The sequence below is a fragment of the Gasterosteus aculeatus genome, chromosome 9 (genome assembly GCF_964276395.1).
Source record: "Gasterosteus aculeatus chromosome 9, fGasAcu3.hap1.1, whole genome shotgun sequence".
NCBI lineage: Eukaryota > Metazoa > Chordata > Actinopteri > Perciformes > Gasterosteidae > Gasterosteus > Gasterosteus aculeatus.
In genome coordinates, this window is record NC_135696.1 from 9,108,359 (window position 1) to 9,125,490 (window position 17,132).

At 42.1% G+C, this 17,132-nt stretch overlaps 1 protein-coding gene across 1 annotated transcript; it reads left to right on the plus strand.

The window, feature by feature from the left end:
* The first annotated feature begins 1,024 nt into the window (after positions 1-1,024).
* Positions 1,025-4,856, plus strand: LOC120825140 (transmembrane protein 186). Its single transcript, XM_040186577.2, has 2 exons — positions 1,025-1,514; positions 2,316-4,856. Exons 1-2 carry the CDS (start codon positions 1,512-1,514, stop codon positions 2,988-2,990), a joined length of 678 nt encoding a protein of 225 aa, XP_040042511.2. The 5' UTR covers positions 1,025-1,511; the 3' UTR covers positions 2,991-4,856.
* Positions 4,857-17,132: the final 12,276 nt, after the last annotated feature.

The following is a 17,132-nucleotide window of genomic DNA, read 5'->3' on the forward strand; positions in this document are numbered from 1 at the left end:
AAAGGTTTCTGTTGACGCCACCGATATCTAAACTTAGGTATAAGAACTGCCTCGATGTGTTGGGGGCAAAAAGGAGGTTCTTGACAGTCTACTGACCACGTAGCTGTTGTGACCCTTTTTCCCTTGCAAGGAAATAAACGGAGAAAAGACATACTTGACTCAGAGCCTTTCTTACTTAACGATTGTCTGTGCAAAATCTTCCACCACAATTTGTTATCAGAAGTGGGATCGTTTGAAGCTCCGTCGGGACTCCGAGGACGTCCGGGAAGGGACCCCTTCAGGATCCACCAAAACGTGATTCTGCCCTATACCTCATCACACTCAGAGAGAGGGGACCGGCGACCAAAAGAGACCTGATTGGTTTCAACATGATCCGATGAGGAAGATTTTCACACGAATCGGGTAAGTTGATATTCTGATTTTCAAACGGGGTTTTCTGAATTATAACGGGTGATAACAGATTACAAAGACGGGTATTTAGTCCTTTTTTTAAAATTATTTTTTCTCTCTTAGAAAATCCAAATTTCGGTTATTTGATTGGGCTTCTAATGATGACAACTTGTCTTTTTATCCGGTTATTTGAAAAATGTGTATAAAATTATAAGAGTAATTATACAGTATTTCTGGTTCATCAGCATCTAACTTTTTACTGAGGAAGACAGGGAGCAATGTGCGTATTACGATTGTATTCAGACTAACACTCTGAAAACGCATAATTGTGACCCTTGACCCATTGTGGATCTGATGAGAAGGAAATATGGAGATTAATCTCTAGAGTTTTTGCCCGAGTGGTCAAAAGATTTTGGGTTCCCTGCAAATGGTTCTTTCAGTAGAATAAAACTGAACATGCTTAGAGGGAAAAGAGAAGGGTGTAAAAACTCAGAGGGTGATAAAAGGCAAAGACTTGGAGAACATTGAGAAACAAAGTAAATGGTTGAAATGGTGGGAGGATGAATGTGTTAGGAGGTGAACAGAGGACCCAGATGCAGAGGTGCGGGAAAAATGTCTTTTATTCTGGACGTTTGCAAGCGACAGCTAGTTCAGCTAGCTAACGTCAGCTACCCGTCCTGCTAGGTATATTTTCTGTGATATAAGGGCACGCTCAGCGTGGACAGCAGGTAAAACAATGGTTACTCGGGCAGATCGATGAGACGCCTCCGAGCAGAGAGAAACCCTGCCAGTGGTCATTCAGTAACGATATACGAGAAACAGGAACTCCGTTTTCACGTTACGGCGGATGTGACAACTCTGCCGCAAGCTATGCGTCTCTTCCGCGAGCTGAATACTTTTAAAGCAAGATGTTACATGTTGGGATTCTTACACATGAAATGCATTTTATTCTAAGGGTAGTTTACAACTGGCTCTTAAGAGGGCGAATAAAGCACCAACCGGCTGCTGAGTACATCCGGGTCAGAGGGTTTCAGTCGTGTTAGCTAACGTTAGCCGAACAGCTCGCATGTCTCTGACTTCGACTTTTTTCGTTTCTTCTTCCATTAAGCCTGTCATCGATCATGGTGAGCCCCTTTCTCCCATATAATCGTGTATTGCTTTCACTGTTTTGCAAGAGATATGTAAAATAATATGAAGGTTGAATTGAGCCGCATAGTTAATTAACCACCCGGCTTTCCGTTCGCTACTGTATTCCAGCCTGATTAGGATGATCTATCTCTAACTTGTTTATTCATTACCTTAAATGTTTCCCAACCTCGCTTCTCCGTGTTACGTTACTTCTCATAATGAAGCTAATGCAAACCAAACGGGTGCATGTGCTCGGTCGCTTATGTTAGTGTGTTGATGTCTTTAGTCTTACTGGCTGCATGTCTCCTTGAGGACTGAACCGGAAATTAAAAGAAGTCACTCAAAGTCACAAAAAAATGCACAACGTTATGCAATCAAATAGCCCAGTTACCAATGTTTACATTTAATTGGGACCTCTTGAGTTTTAGCTTGTGAGATATGTTTGTGTTGATGGATTGCATGTCATTGTGAAATTACGCTTATTTTCACTATCAATTAATCTCCTGAATATTATCTTGCTTAATAGTTTGTATTGTAGAATATACCGGAGTATAGTTTGAAAAACAATGGCATTGTTTTTTCTGACCAACAGTAGCTCTCGGTTTAGTGTCCCGGGTAATTCAGCTGCACCTCAGATGTTCATATATGTAACGCTGAAACCAGTGATGTATTGCATTTTGGCTTTAGAAGTTATATTAAATGCTTTATTACATTTTTTTCTAATACCTTTTCTGATCAGCCAATGTGCAAATATCATTTTCTCTTGAGTATCAAACGCATCTGCTATTTTTCTACAGATCAGGTCAGTGCTGCTGTGCAGATTTACTTCAAATATCCTCCTTCAGACATCCTGCTCCAGAGGACCATGTCTACTTACAGGTCGGACAACTTATGGGGTGCAGCCTCATTCACCAGGCCGCACACCCTCTCAGCACAGCTTCCCGGGACCCCACCTACCTAAAATCACAGCCCTGGTCAGGTGCTCGGACGCTTCCGCAAACAGATACTCCTTGATTTACACCCTGCCGCACATTCGGCTCCTCAGAGCCGTGTCCAGGCTGAAACTGCTGCAAACTGCAATCACCGTGGTCATCTTGCCCCCCGTGTACCTCTTCTACTTCCAGGGAGCCGTCCCGTTCGCTCTTGTCAGCTACACAACTGGTATAGCGTTGCTTGCTGGTGTCATGCTCTTCACTGCCAGTCACTTCTTCAGGAGGGTTGTGGGGATGATGTACCTAGACCCTCCTCAGACCACGCTCAAAGTGTCCCACCTCACCTTTTGGGGCAGGCGCCATGACCTCTACCTCCCCGTGTCAGATGTTATGACCATCGGGGATACGGGCGACTCTGTCAACGAGACAATAGTGAAACTCAAGAGATTCAGCAGTCCACAGACGCTGTATTTCTCCACTCGTTTTGGACGTGTGGTGGACAAACAGGCTTTTGAGAAGGTGTTTGGAACTTACAAATGATAGTTTGCTCAAAATGTACGAATAGTCAACAATGAATTGTCATAATAATACGGTGTAACTTGTTATGATGAGGAGGATGTGTTCTCTTGTAAGACTGTCGCTAGTATAAACATTGAAATAAGTTAGCGGTCTTTTGTCTTATGAGTCCACAGTGAATAATTAGCTAATTTATGAATAAAGCTCGTGGCTGGATTGTAAATATAGATATTTGTAGGACTACTGAGTGACCACTACCGTAAGAGTACAGATTCATTTGGTTTTCAACCAGGGACTTAACGCATGAAGGAAAAAAACTGTGACAAAAGTAAAAGAAACCCACTAGAAACTGTGTTTGTGTGTGGAAAGTAACTTATTTTTTAAGGAGCTAATTGCAAATCCCATATGTTCTGCTGTCTAGTTTAGGATTTTGATGTTTTGCAAAAACACACATCCATGACACTTAATCCATGACACTTAAGATAATCTTCACAAATATAAAACACGATTTCATTTTGAAACAAAAAGCCGATTGTCAGAAATCAAAAGCTTTAAAAGCTTAAGGCTGTAAACAGGCTTTGGTTGTCTGATTTAGTCACTTGTTAGCAGCCGACTCTTGAAAGACACGTAAAGGATGAAACATTTCCAGAAGGGTCATTTAAGAGACCTACTTAGATACCGTTCAGTCAACCGGCAGTTCCCTCAACACAAAGTTCTTGAAACACACTTGGTTATGTATACTAGCTGGACCCAGCTGTTAAAGTATCCTAAACAGCTTTTAAATCCGCGTTTGATGCACAGCTTCGTTCCCACAGACGCTGCAGTCTGAAATGATGCTGTACACCAAACTAGCGTTAAAGGATTTTCTGGGGCGCCTCATTCCAACATCTGTTTGAAATGAGCAGCACACTCGGCCGATCTTCATGTTTCGACCCCGACCACAATGTGGCAGCAGCATGCAGCAAAAGGCTCCTGTGTAGCAAACCCAGCCACTCTTATTGTCCCTCTCTTAAGTACTATCTGTTGTGGAATGATCGCATGGACCACGATGCATTTGGACAAATTTGGTAAAATTCAATCCAAATGCATCGTGGTCCATGCGATCATGGGCCACAGGCCCTAGAACAAGATGTTTAAATGTTTTCTGCTTGTGTTACCTACACATATTCATTGTTGCATTGTATCTATCAGCTGGGCCGAGTGTCACTTCATGAAATGGTGACTATGTTCTGTATTTCTTCTCTAGCCTGACATATGAATATGTATATAAACGTGATTATGCACAGCGAGCACCACCATCATCCATCGGAAACGTTAAACCTCATGATGGTTAACTATTCAGTTATATCCCAACATTCTTCGCAATGGCTCGAATACAAATAAATAAACACGAATGGTTTGTATTCTCGCTGTTTAGATAACAGCTGTTTAAAATCTAAACGTCAGTCTGAAATGTGCGACAGATTGAACTGGATGTTGTTGTGCGGTTGCCGTCACACTCCAGATAAAAAACATAACAAAAAAACACCCAGTCCACCTGTGGGCTTCCAGAAGATTACTTGAGAACACGAACAAAGGAACAAAGGTCCGGGAATGGAGTTTTTTCCTCTACAAAGATCTCTGTGCATTGAAAGGGATTCTGGCAGCCCAACGGACTTCTTTCATGTCTTGAAGGGCCCTGGAGAGTCCTGCCCCACTGAAGGAAAACCCCACTTAGTTGTTGCTGTCCTGCTGCAAAACGTGCAACTACAGACCCACCTCTGTTTGTTTTTGTCATTGTTAATAACAGAGACGAGCTTCCTATGATCAACAATATTGCATTGACCTCGACTCCATCCCCGCTGGATTGATTCTGCTTTCATATTCAATACAATTTCCTGTGTTTATGAAGGTTTTGTCCGCTTTTCTCTGACCGATTAGTCATCAACAATAAATAGGAAAGCACATGCAGTGTTTTTAGAAATGATGTGTGACACTCTTTAAGTATGCCGGACTACTGGTGTTTTCCCAAAGAGGGAATTATCACAGTGCAACCTGCATACCGCCGTGTTTGCATCACTCCCCTGTAGTGCTTAACTATGGCTATTACTCCCTGGGGTTTACACGCCACTGAAAGGATCAATTGTCCAGCCATGCTACATCTTGGTAATCGCACATCTATCACGCAGGCAGTTTGTTCCCTAACATTGTTTACCACATTCCAGATTGCCTTTGGCACAATATTTTGGATCATTATTACACAAAAGGGAAACCTTCCTGTCTGTGAAGGATTTCCTCTTCTTTTCAATAAGCAGAAGGCTAAAATAATACAGTTTGACTCTTTATGCCGTGGTTCATTTTAGATTTGCTAGACCATTATTTGATAATAGTAGAAACAGTGTGGGGCTGATTTCCTTCTTGTTCTTTGAACTTTTACTCGTGTTTGACCTTGACCAATTATCCAAAATCACTGCTTAACATAAAACAATAATCATACAACATCAAAACAATACACAATTAGCAACGTTTTCCTTAATGAGGTGTCATTGGCACAGGATTTGGAGGAATGGAAACAGCTTTGGAGGCGGAGGCCCATTCTCTCCGATCAAAACCAGCTCGGTTTATAATTGAGGTGAAACTCACATTGATTGTAGGTGATTTGCTTGGCCTACTGCATCAACTATGATAAAGTGCAATAAACATAGTTACAGGTACGCGTAACTCTTAAAAACAAAAATACAATATTGTTACATTTATAACAGGACACAACGCATGTTAGTAATGTGTGGATGCTAATTGGTGTGTTTTTGAATGGAGAGAGCTGGTTACCTGTATCTTCTAGACTTATGCTAAGCTAAGCTAATTTTTTAGCGCCCAGACCCATGAATGGTATCAAGCCTCTCAAATTGAGATTTTTATTTGATTAAACAGGAATGTGCTGAAAATAAGACATCTTTTCATTATGGGCATTTGTGTTTTTTATTTATCAAGCTGTGTGTTATCAGACAGTTTGGGTTGTAACAGCACAGCACACCTTTTAAACACCTTGACTCGCATAGCATACATCGACAGCTGATCAGCTTGTCATGAAGCTACTGAGTGATACTGGGCTCTCTGCACCCGGGGATTACTCTGGTATTTGTGATTTTGAGCTACACCAAATGAATTAAATTGAAACTTTTTTTGTGCAGGGACACGAGTAGCCAAAAGTAATCGCTTGTGAGATTAATCACTAAAGATAACATTTAACATTTGGGTTAGGGTCAAGGTCAGCCCACAGGCCTAAAGTCATTCAAGTGACACATTTATCTAACAAGAGTGCAAGGAGCAGACTTGTTTTCTCACCTCCTACGGAATCCAGCGCTGTGGGTCGGAGAGAGACTGGCAGGTACCGGCCACACTGTTCTGATTTGCAGCCCAAGAAAGCGAACAGCTTTGCATCCCTAGCGGGTCTCAGGGGTGGGAGCCTGGACGTGGTACCATAAATCCTGGTGACCGCGGTGGCCTGCGGAGGGTGCGCTGAACCCTGCATCAGGTTTATAATTAGAAACACACCTCCCTGCGTTCGCCTGCAGGAAGCAGCCCGGGCCTCCATGTGTGTGCTCGGCTCAGGACTAACAAAGAGAGGAAAGTGGACGCATGGGGCAGGCATGCGATGTGATCACAGTCGGGTATTTGAGCGCTGCGATCACCTCGTTAGAATGTGCAGGTGGATGGGAGGGCAGGATGGAGGGAATGTATAAGACAAGGTAATGAGGCAAAGGAAATGAACAGTCATACTTTTATTGTACGTTTCAATCGGACATCACTGAACTATGGGGTGACACTGGAGAACGAGCTCTGCAGGTTGACTCATACAAAGCAATGGGATTCAGTGCTGGCACGCACTACCATTCTCTGTGACAGAATGGGACAACAATTCAATCACTCTTTAACCCTTGTGTGGTGTTCATTTTTTTGTTACTCAGCCGGCGTTGTAGGTCTGTTGGACCTGCTGTATTTTGGGGTATTTTAATTCAACACAATCAAACAATCCTATGTTAAAATACTCAACCGATGTTTACTTCATTCCAATTAGAAGCAACGTAAACTGCAAATATGGTTACAGTTTTTTCCGATTGCTAAACGACAGTGGGCACAACTGGAGTCACATGTGCAAAACTCTAACTCCAGTCTGCACTACCAACAGTCACCTGAGCTAAACAGTTCACATCACCTGCAAAACTCGCTCCAAGCAACACACGACTCAAAACAGGCTCAGTGCAGCAAACACTGTGCACAAGCCTCAGTGAGAGAACACACACTGTCACCCAGAACACACTGAGAGTAAAAACACCAGCATCAAACACCAATACACTAAATACTAACTGTTCATCTTTACACTTTGAACCATTTCAGTGAATTCATACAAAGTAAGATTTTCTTCAGAGAAAAGAGTGACATTCTTTCACATGCCTTATTGAAATATATATATATATATACTTTTATATATATATACTTATATATATATACACATATACATATATACATATATAATATATATATTATATACGTGTGTGTGTGTGTGTGTGTTCACTAATAAGTCTAAAATGAGACACCTGAAATCAGCAGTGATTGAAAGGCACAAGTTTGAAATCTATTTAGTTTTGAATGTGTGGTTCACAGTTTTTTAGCATTGTTTTAGCATTTGAACAAAGTGCTGTAAATCAGTGTTGTGCAGGTTGTGGATAAGTCATGGGATAAGTGTGTAGAGTTTTGAAAACTGTGTTCAAGCAATGAAAAATGAACTAGAGTTTGGTCCTCATGAACTGCTGCTGTGCAGACTGTAGTTAGAGTTTTGCACATGTGACTCCAGTTGTGCCCACTGTGTTTCGCAATCAGAAAAAACTGTAACTCAAGTTAATGAGTGACATTATAATTTTATTGGCAAGCGTAGACCTGTTTTTCCTCGTAGTTCCTGCCCGTGGTCAGCTTCCTCTTTAGGAGCTCCTGTCCGCGTGTCCTCTAAGTCCCTGAGCCATGTCCAGGACAAGGCTCATCCCTTGATTTATATCAGGGTTTCCTCCATCAGGTCTCCCAGTGTACTTGTAAAACTAAAGCTAAGCAGGACCTATAATTTCCACACTTTTATTTGCCCCGGGTCCAGCATGTACAATATGTAATATGAATGGGACAGTGTGGGTTTGATAAAAATGTGGTCTGATATGTGTTCTTGGCAGAAAATGAGCCAAGGCTTTGAGTTTGAAAAAATAATGAACCGTGATATCTTTGTTTTAATAAAAAATAAAAACGGGTCCCACAAACCCGAACACCATACAAGGGTCTAATAAAGTGTATTTACACTGAGCACTTGTCAAAACCAAACGGAAATATGAATAAAGAGCGGTTTGGTTTCTAGAAAGTTAGAAAGGGGGATGATACTTTGCTGAGCTCTGCAGTGTTGCACATAGCTGCTGTTTCACCCCCCCGCCAATCACGGACCCCCTTCATGTCGGTGATCCACTATAACGCAGAGGAAATCCAAAACACATGGATGAGGCAAACCTTAAGTCTGATTAGAAACCTTATATATTAGTAATGGGAAATCCTGTTTTAGTAAGTGAAAACAGTTCCTTTTGTTTTACAGCCACAAATACAGGAAATCCAACTGATCCCTGCTAACACAAAATAAATGCTCCTTTTTTTTAGAGGTGCTATGATAAGTGCAGCTTACAGTTGAACTCACAAATGCACCAATTCAATCTGCACACATTGTACTTTGCAGAATACAGTTAGTTCTTTGACACATTGTTATATTTATTATATGACAATTTTTACTTTTAACTGTGCTAATTCTAATTTTGAATTCTCCATAAAGACAAATGTCTGACTATTGATCTCATCCAATTCTTTGGCGAGTAAGTGGTTGTTACTTTGTATCATGATTTGTCTTTCAAAGGAAAAAGGAGTTCTTTGAGCCCCACCACTTTGGGAAGCCATGTTCTTGGACACACTTTCACGCCATCAATTGTTCCCACCGCCCTGGTAACGAGAGCCAAGGCAAAGATCTCACTGGTGGGATGTGTTTGAAAACAAAAAGAGTTAGGATTCACTGCTTCACCCCATGTTTTTTTTCCAGAAAGAGGGGAGGGGATGTGTTGTGGGGTAACACAGGGTGAGGCAGAGGGAATCCGACAATAGACAATGGACCACAACATCCATTGTGTCCTGAGGGGAGATGTCTTCCAGTTCCATTCGTGGAGCCTAAATATTCCATCCTTTGAACTGAACCCAAGATGTCCTTTTTTTTTTGCTGATTTTAACAACACCGCATTCTTTCACCAGGGAATCCACAGCCCAGCCCAGTTCATTTCAAATGGAAAATGTGTACACAGCAACGGACATTGTTCCTTATTTGGAACTGACGTTCCCATGTAACACTGGACGGGCTTATTCCCCATCTATCCATAAAAGGCTTTTTGATGGTTTTAATGTCAACCTGTTGCATTGACACTCACGAATCCAGCAAAGTTCACAGTTTAACATGCACAACATTAGCACCCATTTGACACACCGTGCCGCACTTCCCCCAATTGGACTCAACCTTTGCTTTATGATTTCCCTCCCAGAGAGAACTCATTGAGGCCGGCATTTAGGACTGGTTCTCACACCCGACCTCTAGACAGAAGCCTTGTGACCAAGGCCGCAACTTTGAATTCTTTGAAAGCGATGCCTCACTCAGTGGGGGGTTCCTGCTGAAAAGAGGAACGCGACTAGACCTCGGCCTCACAGGCTGCTGTAGGATGGAGGGAGGAAGACTGCTCTGCTCCCAAACAAAATAGCCCCAGAGTTCCCAGTGCCATTCCCAATCCGGTTTCACCTTCCTGATTGCTGGTAGGTGAGAACAGCAGACAGGTGTCTCATTGGTTGATTGACTGTGTTTACCTTGGAATTACTTGCCAGACTGACAGTCTCCAGTTTAAAGCTGCAGGGGATTTCCTCAAGGTCGATCTCGTTAATAGTGAAACAATGCCACATCACCGGCTGAGGGGGGAGGTAGCATGAGGGTGTGAGGGGAGGTGGAGTGTGCCCTCCGGGTGCTGAGTGATATGATCTGGTCAGTTATTGTATAGCGCTGCCCCTCGAGGACTCAGCTTGAGCGCAGCACAATAAACCAGTCAGGAAGTCCGTGTTTTGGTGTACATCAACGGTTGGCAGGTTTATAGCTCAATCGTACCGTTATCAGCAGCTCCATTGTGTGAAGTACAGTTTGAGTTGATGTACGTCTACGAAGTGAAACTAGCTCACAAGCTACTCTACTAAAGATAGACAAGGAAAATATGCCTTTATTTTTGGTTTGAATCAATGTTTACAAGAAAACTTGATGTGCTTTTGCAAACACTACTATCTGTGATTGGTTGCAGTTCTGTCACAACAAATCATGTCTCGTGTCAAACTTCAACCTGACCCTGAATCCAATCTAAATATTGGTCTTAAACTGCAGTTTCTCTGTTCATTGGGTGGACACGAATAGAACTCCACATGACAACGTGGCTCCGAAGCTACAAGATGTGTGACTGCCTGCTAACATGTGCAACATGTCAACCTCGGTACATGTTGGACTCACATGTTTCTGCTTCCTCCAAGTGTATTTAGTTTGGTGGATGATGACGGTTTTAATGGATAAAACCTGCCTTTGGGCTTCTAATAGACTAGAATAGTTTCCCCCAAATCTCTTGGCTTCCCCGAGTCCCACGGTTAACGGGACGGTACAGCTGATTGTGGTCGGCACTAAATGGAATAATTGAATACTTCAAACACAAAGTAATACCTCATTACTTTCTTGGGACAGCAGCTGAACCACAAACACGTTTTTCTTTTGTATTTCTGTTTCCATGAAACAGAGAACGCTGTTAACAGATGAGCTCAGTGCACATTCATTTTTCAAAATCATCTCCCCCAAATAAGTGTGGCCCCTTGGGATGAAGAACATCACGTTAACATCGGCAATGAGTAATGTATGTCTTTAATACCTCTTCATGAAACTCTGCATGAGAGGAATTTGGCTGCAGCTCATTTGAAGAAGGTGTGTGGTCAAAGTGATCGGGGAATTACCCAAAACACCTTTTTCATTTATCATCTTAGAATAAAGCGCGGTTTTAACTGGACTTAAAAACATATACGATACCCAAGCGAAGAAACAGATGGCCACATTTTCAGTAACTAAATTTTCAATTTTGTCTGTGTTTTTGTGCTTTCCTTTCATTTACTTTTCAGAGTGGAAAGTTTTTCCTCTGCTCGGGTCAAGAGAAAACCAGGGAGTTGATTTCTAATACCTGATGTACTCTCAAGGATACAATCTTGATGTTCCAGCCTAAGCTCAAGGCCCATTTGCTCAGCGCAGACTACGCCCTACAACTCTAAACTGGAACCTGCCACTCATTATTTTTGCTCCAAACTGCCAGGGTTTTGCCTGGGATTTATTTCTACACCCACTTACACAAAGGCAAGCAGGCTCGCTGCATGAGTGTGGGGCACTTTCTTTTTTTGGGGAGTGTTTTATGTCTCTTGTTTCATGAAGCTCTTTATAAAAAAAAAACCTTGAAATGATTTCACTGTATGTCTATTCACCTAAAGTTCATCATCCACATTTTCAAACTGCTGTAGTTTTTAGCCAAACCGATGGAATTCCCATCAGCCTCAGGTTACCATCATTACACCTGCCAACAATCATGATGTCAGCTTTTCTTTAGTCTGTTAGCATACTGGCGTGGGCAGTTAGCTCAAAGCACCACTGTAGCTAAATAGTTCCATATCATAGTCAGATAGAACGTGGACACACAGTCGACTGCAGTTTGAAGCCTTGAGGTTGGCGTTTTAGCCAGAGGTGACATTACATTACATTACAGGTCATTTAGCTGACGCTTTTTATCCAAAGCGACTTACATTACATTGTTAACCCATGGCTTTTTACATTTTGATGAGGTTTCTGGGGGTTAAAGTTGTGAGCTGAACCCAAAGAGAATTGTGGTAGCAACTGGTTGAACATTGCAGAACCTTTCAGAAATTTGTATTTGCCCCCCTTAGAGGGACTTTCCTGCAACAGATAGTCACCATGGGCAAGTCTTGCGTTTATCAGATTTAGCAGTTCTCTTTGCAAGGTGAGTATAAGGAGACCACCATTGTGTCCTGAAATATCCTTGTCTCATTCCCTACGACTCTGTGGCGCTCAGAGCATCCCCCTCTGGGACCACTGGCTAATATTGGCATACAATCAAGTTCATCACTTTTCATATTCATATTAGGGCATATCGAGAGAACAAGAGCGAGAGAGCGAGCGAGAGGGAGTTCCTCCTCCAGATTCTCAGGCCTTTGCAGGTCTGTCTCAGTGGCAGAATGCTCAGTTCCTGTGTTTGTGCCTGTTCCTGTCTCCTGCTGTCACCCTGAGGCCCGTCGCCATTGTTTCCGCATCAAGTGCCGGAGGTCAGGGCTGCTCCCTCTCTCTCTCTCTCTCCCCCCCCAGAACTCGCTGCCCAGCAGGAGGAGGGGAGCAGAGAGAGCGGTAGGCCAGGCTCCAGACAGAGCCGGTCACACCTAAACAAACCTGAGATGCAGTCGGACAACAAGCTCTTGAACACGCACACGCACGTGCATACAGACACACACACACACACACACACACACATACACAGCTCACTTGCACATGCACACGTCCACCTTTTGTTGTTCTGCAGGGGAGTTCCAGGTTTTCTCGTAAACACTGTGCAGGTAAACAGACTCCCAGTCTGGCCCATGAGATTAGAAGCGGGCGACATTATTCTAGTGCACTCGACTCTCCCATGTTGTGATTCAGTTACTAAAACAGTAGATGACTGCACCGAATGTATAAATGATGTTAATAAAGTTAAAGTTACACATGCTCTGCCTGAATTCAATTATTGCTCAGAATTATCTTATCAATAAATGTGCTTTATATATATATATTGACATGTGGCCTGGAGTTTAAAAAAAAATTTCACTGATCTGCGGTGTTCTGGCAGCTCTGTAGGACTGAAAGTGGCATGTTTATACGGTCTTCTCACCTCACAGAGAGTAAATTGGAGTAATTTATCCGTCAAATTACTATAAGGTTTGTTCTGGCATATGCATTCCATGATCTCCTCATCCTCTTAAAACAAATTCAGTGTGGTAGTAGGTTGTATCGTGAGTAAAGACATTATCACAAAATGTGTGTTATGGGTCCATTTTTGAAGAATTCCTCTCTGCTCTACATCAAGGTGACAGCAGAAAGGCTGGGTGGCCACAAAGCAGAAGAGGTCATTGGAACAGCTGGATATGTTGAATAGATCAATATAACAATTGCTGAGAAACTGTTATTTTGCACATGTTGCAATGCGAGATTGCAAGAGTTCAAACCTTCCTTCACTGAATTACGGCTATTTTAATTGAAGCACAAATAGTCCATTTAGAATATTGATAATGATCTTCTCAGTCCATGTGAGGTCGTGTAATGTTTTGCAGTAAAGGTATAATAAATAAGTAAATCATTACTAAAATTAAAACCACAATACAATCAGATTGCCTGATTTGTATGGTCTGTGTGGTGTATTGGGAGCACTGTTTGCTGTGCAGCAACATTGGTGTACCCTCTCCAGTACAAACATGAGTACTATGCCAGTACTTTTAAAAGGAATGTGTGTACCAGGTCAATCTTTTTCTGGCTTGCACACAGATCTGATTTTTCACCCCACTGAACACCTTGCAAAGTTAAACCAGGGCTTATTGGCTAACAACTTGTGGCGGAGGTTCAGGTTCCAGTGGTTTGGAATGAGATGTTCAACAACAATGTTCATTTGTGCCTGTTCCTCAAATGATGACTGCACTGCAGGAGTCATAACCACATCGCGTTCCACGCATCCATCCAATACATCCCTCCCAATGCAAACACTGAGTGTAAATGTCCTTTATCTCCGTCCACATCTCCTTCACTTTCTCTCATGAGCTTTGCTCCTGTGGTGTTATTTGCTCAGCTGGCAGCAGACGCCTGGACTCTGAGCCACTTTGAGCTAGACAACTGCCGACTGGTTTCATGTGTTATCTGGAAGGCTTCATCATTTCTTTTACACCTTGAAACACACATTAGGCTCATTCCACCTCGACTAATGGAACTTTCATGTGTAAATTCAGCGTGTCCAAATAAACATTTGAGAACTCATCCCCAAAGGTCAAGAAAAAAAATAAATATATATATATACTGAAGGGCACAAATATCTTTTCTATTTTTAATAGATTACCATTATTCATGGTTTAAAAGGCATCTGTGTTGAATTGCCATCGACTTCAGGTAGCTACATCGGATTTGACTGTGAAATCCACCATTTCGCGGCTGAGATCAAGTTCTTAACTAATGGCTGATGCCATCTGGTCCTGATGAGGGAAGGAAACCCTCCATGAGCCGTACGTAAAGGCTTGTTATTTCACCGTTCACAGGGTAGGAGTTTGTCCAAACAGGGGCAGAGTGTAAGTGATAGATTCTAGTGATGATTAAGTGGTTTGTTTTTACTATGACATTAGCAATCTGCTGTTGATCTCAAAGCAGCCAATATGTCATCTTTGTGGAGGGCCTCTGGCTTTTGTGGACATTACTCATCAAATGTAAACAGATTCTGATCATCCACATTGGGGAAATATAAATAACCACATTCATACTACTAAAGCATCCCCCTCGGTGACAACGTGCTGAGCGTAAAGGCCAGTGGACTAATCTCACTCCCACCAGAAACCCTCTAAGTGAGGGATCAAATGTATTTTAATTACATTTAATGCCTACAACTTGGGAAATTATTGAGTAAAACACACAGTTGACTTTTTGCTCCATTGAAATCAGCTGTTTAATTGGTGGAGAAGCTTCGTGGTTTAAAACATGTACTATCTTTTATTATTTTGGCCAATGGAAATATTTTTTCACTGTAATTGGGCCAATTTACATGCAGCGGAAACAAGGCGTGAACACAAATTAAAACACGTTTAAAGCTGCAACGGGGATGTGAGGTGTCCTCCGGTAATGACCTACCAGTTCTTTTAGTATCCTGTATTCACTTAGTTTGTGGTCTCAAACACACTTAATGACATTGGTGTGACAAGGGATGCTAACAATGAAACTGTTAATATGCTGAAGTTTCTCAGATGTGTAATGTTGCCCATGTTCCCATCCCAGATGGGTTTTTAGCATGTTGTAGTTTTAAGCACACGGGCTGATGGGATGAAGAGTCCACAGGCCGTGTGCTCGCTCAGCAGCTCTTTGCTGTCTCTGTGAAACAGTGAACAGGACTTTTTATTGACCGTACATCAGTGAGCTCAATCAGGAAAAGTCACAAAGACTTCTGACAGGCGTGTGGAATGATGAATCACTTGCATAGTTACTCATTGTAAATGAAGACAAATATACATTTCTGCAGTGCATGTGTTCGTACTGTCAACAGAATCACTTCCCCTTAAAAGTCGCTCTAATTTAATCTGTAACAGCTTGAACCTCCTGAGTCTTGAGATCGTTATTCCAGTATCCGCAGTGGGCTGACGGGGACCTGGACGTGATAAATCTGCTGTCGGTGGATTTGAGTCTGTGTGTGAATAAAGTGGTTTTGCATTAACACGTCCAACATTTCATTGGACTTGAATTGAATTTGCCCAGTCTGTTGCAGTACACACACTGGAATGGAATTTGAAATTTAGGGACAATAAATGTACCTATGAAGCAAGGAGTCTCTGTATGTCAGATCTTCTTCAGGCTTGGTTGGTATGTTTGTAGTTACCCACCAACGCGCTTCGTCAAAGTTAGTATAATCCCGACACATTAAATATTGATAGGCTCTATGCTTGACGGGCTTTGTGGATTGAGTTAAGATTGTGGTCTGCATCTATTAAGCTCTCATAGACAATTACTGTAGTTCTATGTTTTTTTATTCATTCATAGTGATGAGAAAATTAATTGTACAAAAGGGGATAACAGCACACACTCTCATGAAGGCAATCCGACTGTTGTACTTTGTTCTACACGGTTAAGCAAAACATGCATGAATATTTTAAACAATGAGGTTAATTTAAAGCTTCTAGAGGCCTGAAAGTGAGATTTGACACCCATGATGAACAGCATTTAATGTGGCCAATACTTATGCCAATTATACAAAGACAATGAATACTAAAATGTAACATAACAGCCCATGTGTCATGTTCATAAACGTAATCTGACTCATCTGTTTAAGCGTAGGAAGTATGAATTTCTATATCATGTTGTAAAAATGAACTGACATAATGACTCCAGTCCCCTCGCAGCCCTGCACGGGGGATGTGCGGCTTTGAAGATGGATTGATGGATGCGATTTAGTGACTATAAAACCGCGCAAGTGTACATTAGAAGGTACTAATGCACAGAATGCGATGATGATGATGACAGGAGTCAGACAAAAAGCAGACTGAAGTTACTATTTAGATAATGAAGTTACCATAATTGCCTTCATAATGAATCATAATAAATAAACCAGTCCCCTGAGGGGCCCAAGCGGAGGTCTCGTTTAGGGCACCACACTGTCCAGAAACAGCACCATGTGGAGTCCAGCTGAGACGGCCCATCACATCCTCTCATAGCCAAAGTTTACTCAGCAATTATCCCACATTTCTCACAGTATACTTGATACTTCACAAACAAGTAATGACAGAGAGAAAGCTATGGAATATATTCACAAATGTATCTATTTGTATTTGGTAGGTTGAGATTGGCTTCCTGAAAAGGCTCGTGTCAGAAGTTCATACTTACTTTGGAAGAGCCCCATGGAACGACTGCTGCAGCGCACAACCCGCTTTATTTCCTGTTCTTAGCTTTGTGTCCATAGTTTTTGTTTTTATTCACACCCATGTTATCAGTATGGGCCTTTTGACTTGCCGCTCATTAGAATTTCAAAACAATTCGGGGATTTTGAATGTGTAAACTGCAGCGCTGCTAAGCAGCAGGTCGGGCTGGTCTGCTGTTTGTGCCAGAGGATCCTTTCAGGCTGCAGCGCTTCTTTTCAATACGGACAGCTTGAGTATTTGCTCTGTATTTTGGGCTTTTGTATCATGTGCGGCAGCAGTTGCCAGACCAGATGGCGGCATTCGGAACTGCTTATTTGAAAATGAATAATTACAATGATATCTAATTAAGACTAATGACGT